The 10,898-nt window shown below is 26.3% G+C and overlaps 1 protein-coding gene across 1 annotated transcript in view; it reads right to left on the bottom strand.

Annotated features, from left to right (window-relative positions):
• The window catches only part of LOC106682295 (uncharacterized), a 37,687-nt gene extending 28,454 nt beyond the window's left edge, over positions 1-9,233 (bottom strand). The window contains exon 1 of the mRNA XM_014423065.3: positions 9,042-9,233. Within this exon, the coding sequence (XP_014278551.1) occupies positions 9,042-9,050 (9 nt within the window). The 5' untranslated portion in view covers positions 9,051-9,233. The remainder of the gene's footprint in view (positions 1-9,041) is intronic.
• Between the last annotated feature and the right edge of the window lie 1,665 nt (positions 9,234-10,898).

Raw genomic sequence — 10,898 nt, 5'->3', positions numbered from 1 at the left:
TGTTTATCATATCAATTAATGCCGCTTACCGTTATCGAGTAAATATATATTTTTCATTTCTCTATCAATTTTATTCTATTTATATTTATTTCTTAATATTAACTTTTGCTATGAAATCAGCTTATTTTAGGATAGATATGATGATATTAAGAGAGGTCAGTTAATACGCATTAGCAAACATCACCTTGTGGATTGCCTTATTTTAAATTAAAAAAAAAACTCCTGCCTATTTAGAAAATGATGTAAATGAAAAGATTTACTAATACAAAAGTTTTAAAAATTTGGTCCCTTGAAGTACCACTTATACAGGTTACATTGTTTAACTGATTGACCTTGGGAAACAGCATTATTTTTAAAAATAATTATCATAGTATCTTAACATTAATCCTTGTAGATTTTATATAATAGTACTAAATTCAAATTTTACCTGATATTGTGATCTTTTGAATTTAAATCGTTTGTTCAGTAAATAAGTTACAGGTTTTCCTGTCTTTTTCTGGAATTATTTTTGCTTTAAATATATTATTTGACAATGCAACATATTTTCGTTCTATTAAATGAAAGGATTGATTATTTGGAGAATTTGAATTGCTTAACAAAATAATCCTAATTAATGGTAATCCTAATTTTAATTCTGATCAATTTAATTCACACCAGATCGAAATCGCAAATTCAATGTTTTTTAATTCGAATTATCTATCTAATATAATATCGGATAATATTGCCATCGCCAGTAAACGAGTGCTGTGAACTGTATATTAAAGGGATAATATAAATTAAATATTATAAATACAAATAAAGCCTTTAATGCTTAACTATAAATTAAAAAAAACCAAATAAATATCTGGATTATACCAAATATGTCACAATTTTACTTAAAAGTGGAAACTACACACATAGGATCACCGTTTACAATGGAACATTATTTAGTTATGTCGAAAAATATTGTCCAAGGGTTTTTGTCAATGCGCTTTAATGCACGTTCAAGGAGCTGAGAAATTTTTTTTTTGTTTACATAATTTTACAATCAACGTGTATACGAAATTGAGGAAACGTACACGAGTAATATGATATAATCTATGTGAGAATATTTGTACACTAAGTTATGCTTAACATTTATGGTCCTTGTGGAAAATGAAATATTTAATACATCTAAAGGTCATTCCATTTAGATTGTTAATAGGTGCAATTGTAAGCATTGAAAAAGATTTTATTAAACCTTATAGGATAAGAGATTTTTCTTTTTTATTCCGTCTCTCCCTCAGTAAGCTTGTGAGAGTCCCGTTTATTGATATAACATGTTCCCCCCGCTCTGAGAGCATACATTTTCCTTATTATATTAGACGATGTTTTCCTTACAATATTTCACAACTATCTACAAAGATTTTAGTTAAAACTATAGGAAACTTTGAAATTTTTAAAATATCTTACAAAAATTCGTAGTTTTAAAAATTTACTTTCATTCCTGTATATTTTATTCCCTAAAATTAATCGAGTTGGTATAGATACATTTTTTCAAATATAATTTAGTTACAGAAAATTGTTTAATACGATTAATATATTTTTAGATAAACTATTTTTTAAATGTATTTCGTTCATATAATTAATATTTATTGATTTATAAAAATGGATGAAATAGTCGACAAAATCGTATCCTGATTATAATTATTAACTTCCTTTTGCCTCATTACCTAGGGTTCATAGGCAACAAAATGTTTCGGGATATATTGAAACCACAAGAGAAATGTTATGGGTAGATGAAGAGTGAGCCTTGTTTAAAAGTTGAAGTTCAGTTTTTTTAAAAGAGCAACAGTTTCGAACTTTTTCGGATGAATCACCAAAATATTTCATCATAATTTTAATTTGAAATAGTAGAACGAGCCATGCCTATTGCAGATTTAATTTTTTTGAACGAAATCACATGTTCCTCGATATTGTATTTGTAGGCGTTTTATCAGTACACATAGTGAAACAGCATCGTCAATTAGTACTATCAATATAGGATGAAGGCTGTGTAAATATTTCTAAGTATTCGGTCGCTAAATACGTAAATCTAAAATTTATAATCCGAGGGAGACAAATTCGACTAAGTAACAATGTTATTGCTATTTTTCAATTGCAAGACAAGTTTGACCACACAACCTCAATAATTAAAAAAACCACACAAAAAATAGTTGAAGAACGGAAATCATTTAAGAATTAAATAATATGCAATAACAATAAAATATGATGCTACAATTGAAATTGTAATGCTCTATATATAATATAAATAATCAATACTTAAAAAAAATTATTATTAAGATTTATACCAGGTTTTGTATTTAGATTTTCGCATATGATATGTATAGGGTTTATTTCAGAACTTTTTTATTTACCATAAAAATATCTGTGATAATCAAAAAAGTCCAAAATGTTATTTTTACACCGTTGTGTGTCGGATGGTAGGATTTTTAAATTTAATTTTTGATTTCAACCTAACCTCAAATTTTGAACGGTTGATTTTCAAATCATTAGAAATGATATAAATAAAAAAAAAAAATATTTTTGATTTATCTAGCAAAATCATGAATTAAATTAATTTTCATATCAAAATAATTGCTAAAAATACTTTTAAATCCAGTGCTATTTTGAAATAATGAAAAAATAATTGTGTGGCCTATTGCAAAGCGGACTCCCATGTGATTGTACTTTTATATAACCATTTTTAGAGTGAAGTATTTTTTTTATCCAAAAATGCATAAAACATGTCTTACAACATGTAATTAAGTATCTCTCATATTACAATAATAATAATACTGACACAAGTAGTATTTATGTAATTGAGGACATACATATATGCATATATTTCCCGTCGTCAAGTTTAAGAGAGAAGAACATTTTAATATGAAATATAATAACCATTCGTGCTTGTATTGTTTTTTAAACCTTTTTTGTTATTAACTACTATTAGTTTTCAAAGAAAAAATTTCCTTTGTCCTGTTAAAAGTGTAAAAATGGAGTTTCTTTCCAATTAAAAATGTAATAACCGATAGGAAAAGCACTTTCAACCTGTAACAGGTGTCATATTTTTTTCTACTTACAGTCAGCCAATACATCAATACTCTTTCCCAAAGATTTTATAATTACTAATATGTACGCTCTAATTGGCTAATTAAAAAAAAAACTCTAGTTGACAACCGCAACTAAAAGGTGACTGAAGAGAAATCTTTTTCGTGACCAAAGGTCCTTTCCTATAAATCGCAGACCTTTGTTTTCTTGTGAGGAGGCAATATTATTCACTCAAATTTATATTATTTATTCAAAATATTATGTTGTAAACTAAAATTACATATGTAAATTTCAAGCTTCGTTGTAGGTTTTTTAACTGCATTTCATGAGCAAACGGTCGAACTGTTTTTAAAGAAACATTTTTATGTAGATTTATATCATTCTGCTTTCCGCCAACTTGAACCGAAGTTACTGAGGATCAGAAAAAAATATTTTACCCATTTTGAAAAAAAATAATAGATAGACCAATTTAACTTATTAATGACCTGTGTTGCGAAAACTCAAAAACCCAGAAAGTTAGCTAAGACAGGTAATATTGTAACTGAATAACTGTTGACATATTTTCCATCCTCGGCCTTTAGGTCACATATTTAGAATATAAATTTGGCTTATCTTCTCGTTTTCTGTACACCATTTCTAATTCTATTATCAGTATCTTTTACTATTATTTGGCTGCTATATTTCTAGTTTGTTTGTTTTTAGGCGTTACTGATTTATATTATTACATCTTACTACATCAAGGAAATTAAACATAATAGTAAGCTAAAGTTATTTTATATATAATTCTCTGGAAGAATTCAAAATTCATTTTTTCATTCTATCTGACAAATAATATTTATTTTTTTACATATAATCATCTCAATTAAAATTTTATTCTGTAGGTGTAAATGAATTTTTAGTGATTTTACATTGTTTTTTACTACAGTGAAAAACATTTTTCAGAATGATATTAAAATAATTGTTATTATAGGTACCACCATCTTTTGTATGTATCTTATATCAATTTCGATTATAAGACCTGTTACTGGAATGCTTAATTGATTTCAATATTTACCAAGGTGTCTAATGTCTTAGAAATAAATATAAAGGGGTAGCTGGAGTTAATTAATTAATCAAGTTTGATTTCTACCATGACATTTGTTATTGATAGGTGAAAAACCGATTTTATGCGAAAAAAATTTAAAAACGTTTAGAACTATAATATAACTGATATTATACGGCTTGGAGTTAGCCCTTGCAACATGGGTATAACCAGCTAGTAATTAAATGTGAGAATCAAGATTGAAATTTTTTTTTTTTTTAATATTTATTTATTGCAATTTGCAACTGTACATTACAATACATTTAGTAAATCTGATCTGAGTTAAATTGGAGTGTTACAGGAGTGTAGAGAAACTACCCATTGGTAGCACTCTAATGACATTTTACATTAGCTGGTCTCGTGGCCATCTTATTTTCAAGCGTCTCGGAGGATTGTCAGGAATGGAAGAGGATGCAAGATTAGAAACTAGGGGGTTTGAGTGGTATCTGTAGATTGAAATTTGAAGAATATTACTAAAAATTTGAGCTACTACTTCTCTAGACTTTCAAAACACACCTATTTATAAAAAAATATTCGCATTTGGGTAAATTTAAATAAATATCCATTTGAATCAACAAATACTTAAGAAGTGCCTTGATATCACTATCTATTGATTTCAATTTTTATTGGCCTTATTTCACGCAATCTCATTCACTAATATAATTGTTTAAAGAAGGTAGGAGACGACCAGATAACGATAATTAGAAGGTTGTTTTCTCAGATTGTTTCCCCCAAGGCAAACGGAATCAGCAAATGACAAAGCAAACTGTGTTTGTTCAGACGATAACTGCCTTTTGTGGCCATCTTATCTAATGATGAGTTATAAAACACGATAACTAGGGAAGCTATTCGACGAATCATTGTCTTTATTGTGTGTCTCTGTAAGGAGAAGATAGCTCCCCAATAAGTAAATAACAATTTTTTTTAATGCTGTCGAATGTATATAACTTTTTTTATTGACAAATTGACCAACGTTAGTTCTGTATCACGTATTGTACATTTGGACAATAGCTATAACCGTTATCAACAGTTCATGTCACCGGACATGAGCTTGACAGAATTCATGGTATGGACAATAGCATGTTGTCACGGGTTCCAGCGATAGGACTCACTGCTGAAAACATCTTTTGTTCAATTTATTTTCGCTCTAAGATATATTTAAAAAGGATGATATGAAAGATAAATAAGATTATTATGGAGAAGACAAAAAAATTTAACCCTTATGTCTCTCTAATAAAAATCAATAATTTCCTATAGTTTCTGCAATGTCAAAGATTATAAGAAATGCAATTCATAATTATTTGTTAGTTCTGAAATTCAGTGTTATGAGTGATATGTACACAATATAGACTTGATCGCTACAGAAAATAGGGTTACTATTGTCACCAAGACTCCTTTGACTTATATCTGTGGCTGTTTTTCAAATATCCATAAATAAAATACATTTAAAGTTTAAATAAATAAATAAATACTTCGTTGAAGAAAAAAAATGTATTTTTCTTAAACCGTAAAATTATCCAAGTATTTGTGATTATATGTTGTTGATGTTCCCACCTAAATTAATAAAAATGATTTTCCATACATTGAAAAGAAATATCAACTTAGTTAAAATAAAAATATTTATTATCAATAGCTATCTCTCTCATATATAATAAGAATCATACATTCTATTGTAGCTTTATCGTAAAACATAGTAAATAAAATTTATTTAAATAAATAATAAAATTACACCTTTTGCCTTGAAATATCAAAGAAAATTTTAGTCTTCAAATTTTAGTGAATATTTAAATCTTTATTGAGACTATGACCAGGTCTCTCATAATGTGTAAAGTCCTAGATTGTTGATGAAACTGCATGGAAGATATATGTTATCATCAAAATGGTTCCTCTAGAAGTGTATAAAATACGTAATAAAAAAAAAGAATGAAACTGTTTATGTTATATTGTTTAAATATTTAATATAATTTGAGGCCAGGAATTTTCCATAAAATGGAAAATGTTAATAAGATTTATGTTCTGAAACTACTAACAATTGTTTATCAGGAGGTTGTATTTCATTTCTGGGGTGTGAAATTATGGTCTTGATTGGGTAATTTGATTCATAAATATTTCGATCACAGGGTAACATAATAATTTTAATATGTTATTATAAAATGTCTTTAACTTTTTATTTATTTTATTTTGAATTAATTTTAATTATTGCATATTTACGTATTCATTTTTTATTATTTTTAACTATAGTTTTAATGCTATTTTAGCATTTTAAATTTTGCTGATTTGCATTCAATTTATATTATAATTATTAAGTAAGTGCACACCATATAACAGCCTTTCCAAACAGTAACTACATTCTTTTGACTCTGATAAGGTGTTCTATTTATGATGAGATAAATCAAAATTCCCTTCAGATGAAATTAGACAACCATTCTTTTATTTATTTTATGTACTATACTAAAAATAATTGTATTTGTTTTTACTAGCATAAAAATGACATCTATTTTCACAGACTATTAGCAGGAAATTTTTTTTTCCATTTTAAACTCATAACTTTTATTAGTTGATTTTTAACTATAATATGAAAAATGGTTGGTTTCTGGATATTCTTACCTGATAATTAAAATAGTTGAAGAAAAGCATTTTTATTTTCTCAGGGTCTCTAGTGCAAAGATTAAAAAAATATGAAAATTGTTACAAACACTGCATTTATGCTTAAAAAATTCCCATATTATGAAAATTTAGATTTTTTTTTCAAATTCATTGGTAATTTTGAAAAATAAACTAAATACAACGTCAGATTTATTTAAAATAACAATATTACCACGCTGTGACAATATTATTGTACTATATAACATAATATATTTTTGTTTTATAAGAAAATATTACAAATGGTTATGAATATTTATATTTTAATTGAGTAATTGAGATTTGATTTTTTCGAAGTACACAAAAATATTTTAATTCATATTTAAAAATGGTATATGTCTGGAAAAATACTTTTTTTATTTATCTATTTCTTAATTTTTTTTTTAAACATATAAAATTAATCTATATTTGTAGCTGAGCCAATGATATCTGAATGTGGTTCTAATTTGTATGTCAGGCGTTATGGAGGTCATTGGCTAGTTTCAGCATCCGTTTCTTATTTGAAATTTAAAACAGTTTATTGGAGGGAGTTATTTTAATACATTATGTTTATTCTTCCTTATTAGTATAAACTAAATTAAAATAAGTAAGGTTTTGTGAAAAGGTATCTTACTTTATAAAACATGTTTAAATTTCATTGTAAAATAAAATGTTCGAAAACATAGGAAACAACATTAAGCTGTGTAAATGAACGATGTAGTAATTCAACAGTGAGGAACGTGTCACTTAATATTTACTTAAATAATTTACATCAATTTTTCGAATTTGAATCAATACATATTTTTAAAGATATGCATAGATTAATGCTGATGCATTTATATCGAAACAGTATACATGTTACGTTAAATGTGATTATTATGGTGATTAACCATAATTGCCGATTATTATACGGGATATTAAATATAAATTGTCTCAAATGCTTCTCACGGAAAGTATAATAAAAACGCCTGAGGTAAAAGTTTTACATGTAGTTCTATAGTTTCACCAACCACTATTGTTTTTTAAAGGTCGACCAAACTATACTTTCTCTTCCAAATATTTGTATATTCTCACTTCTCTTTCCGTTTACGTATCGTTCGCATGTATTAATTAATACTTTTAATATTTTGTGAGAACGAAATGGAAGAGAAAGCTTTACTTTGTTGCTTGATGCACGGGTGAAATTCATAGTTTGTTGATTATATCTGCTACTTAATGTAATAATTTATAATAATAATAATAATAATAATATATAATAAATACAAAAGAACACTATTTTCTCAAATTATTTTTCTACAATTAAGAGAGGTAAATTGATTGCATGAATTCAGATTATTTTTAATTTAACAACAGTTCCATTGGTTAAAAAAAAAATATTATGAAGATTAAGATAATATTTCATGAGACTGCTTGTTCTCTCTTTGTAGTGCGAAAATATAGATGGCTGTACAAGAGATGTATCAAGGAAAAGTGCAGTACGATTAAAAACTGTTATATTTAGTGAGTCGTAACGAATAAAATGGGAGAAAATGTTTTTATTGCTAAATTAATTAAAATTTTGAATTCAGTCAATTAAAAATATTAATTTTCGCATAATTATCAGAAAATTATTTCAGTAACTTTAATCTCAGATTATTCTACCCCTATAGGTTTGACAATATCATATCATTCTTCATTTTTATTATTATTTTTATGTATCTATTGTAATCTGAAATATATTTTTTAATCATGTAATCAAATTTTTGAGAAAAAAAAATCGTATCAGGAAGTACTCTCTATGTCAGGCAATAAATTAAACAGAAATATGATAATGATGCAGAAAAATGATTTAACATGTTTCCAAGGTCTCAGCTAATGCAGTGCCTGAAAATAATAATATTAAAAATATAGGATTCTAAAAGGACGTGAACAATTCAATTTTGTGGATATCGAAATGTATTTTGTGACGTCTTCACTAACTTTTTAATGAGCATAAATTTGGGTAATTATAACGAATTATTATCTAACACAAATCCAAAGTTTTCGCCGTGCTTTAGGTGCAATCCAAAGAAATAACGATTTGTGAAGTGATCGAAACATTTTATTATATTACTCGCATGGCCTTGATAAGCATTTTGATCGATTTATATTGGGCACTACATACTTTTCTGTTAATTTTTATATAATTAATGGATATTTACGCATTTATGACAATTTACAAATAGAAAAAAAAATATCAGTTTATTACATTTAATACAACATATATTAAAATAGTGACTAAACATCGAAAAATAATTAGTTTTTAACATACCTTTGCCATCTCGATCTTCCTAATACTGTCCACAATCAGTCCCAATACAGTCCGATACTAAACGATTCTCCTCAATGCACTCCACTACGTGTGACGCCTTACACGCAGATAACGAAAACTATAAATCAACGAAGTGAGAAAGAGACTAACGCTGGTGGGGGAGTACTAGCAGGTTCTGGTAATCGTGATCATCAGGGTATGTCAGGGTCATCTGAGCAGGAAACCTTCTCTGTATATGTACCGTTACCAAATTTAGCTGATTCATTAATCTGATGAAACAGATAAGCAATCGGTTGCTTTGTAATTTGAAATATTTCTTTAGGTTACCGATTAGATTATCAGAATTGAGTATGCTTACGTTGACTTTCATATTGCAAGTTATTAACGAACAATTCATTTTAGCCTTATATAGTAGTAATTGAATTATAAATTGATTGAATATTATATAAACTTGCAGTTCTAATTTTTTTAAAAAAAGTTGATATTCCTTTGTTGGAGCATACACCACTAACCTATTCAAATTATAATTCATATTTATATATGTAAAAAAATTCAAGAATTATTTAGATAAAAATAAAAAAAAAAGTATAAATTTTATTATTTTGTTGTTTACCCTTAAAGCTTTTATTATTGCTATTATATATATTTTTAAAAAATTGACTGTTTTCGTGACAAAACTAAAACATATGGACCAGAATTGTTTTTTATGTAATTTAATAAATGATATAACTATTTAAAACAGTTCAATTTAAGAAGCAGTAAACACTATGAACAGAAACGTTGCATGCCAACGTTTCGGCCTAAAGACCATAAGCAGAAGGCCGAAGATGCAAAGGTTCTACAAGAAGCTCAGATGGATTACACCTATCAGCTTAACATTAAGATCTCAGATTTCACTTCATTTACTTTTTATTTAGAATTATTAAAATTGTATTATATTCGTATTCGCATTCTTCAAAGTAATATTCAATGTAAAAATTATAGAAAAAATCAGGATCATTTTATTTTATTTTTATTAGATGTACCAACGTTTCAAAGACGTATTTGAAATAAATGAATACTGAATAAAATATATATAAATCAAATCAAATATATATAAATTAATAAAATAAATCAAATATATATAAATTAATAAGCAGTTATTTACATTTTATATCAAATCATAATGCATTTTTCAAAGTACTTATTTATTTATATTGAAATGGATTATAGATGTTAAAAAATAAGTTTAGAACATCTATCTTACTACATTTTGTAAGATAAATGTTGCATAAATCCATCAGACCCAGAAAATTACAAGAACTAAGAAAAAACATTTATGAAATAAATGAATATTGGATAAATATTCTAATATAAATAAATAAATATTTGTCTACTTTTTATATCAAATCATACGTCCAATATAACGCATTCATCACTGTACCTATTTATTTTTGTTAAAATGGATTATAAAAGATAAAAAATAAAATAAATTAGTTAAGGACAGGAAAATGTAAAATGAAATATTTTGCACGAGTCTTTCAGACCCACCTGTTGCCCTAAGGGATAAATAAGTGTAGGGATATTAATTGCAAATAATACTGATAATATAACTTATGAAAATTAAATTTGTAACATTTATTTTATTTTTATTGTCCCCCTTATCATTTATTTAAAAAATATATACTTCTATCTCTTATTATTTTCTATTTTATCTTAAAAAGATACAAACACTTAACATGAGTAAAATTGTAAGTGGAAAATTACAGGGGTATACAATGAAATGTAAAAATTAAATAAGAAAAATTAAAGGTTAAAGAATGAGTCTCGTTCATTTTCTTTCTTCTTTTTTTTCTTGATTTTACTCTTATCCCTTTT

Source organism: Halyomorpha halys, unplaced genomic scaffold (genome assembly GCF_000696795.3).
Source record: "Halyomorpha halys isolate HHAL.00 unplaced genomic scaffold, Hhal_1.1 Scaffold400.1, whole genome shotgun sequence".
Classification (NCBI taxonomy): Eukaryota; Metazoa; Arthropoda; class Insecta; order Hemiptera; family Pentatomidae; genus Halyomorpha; species Halyomorpha halys.
This window is presented reverse-complemented; position numbering and strand designations above follow the sequence as displayed.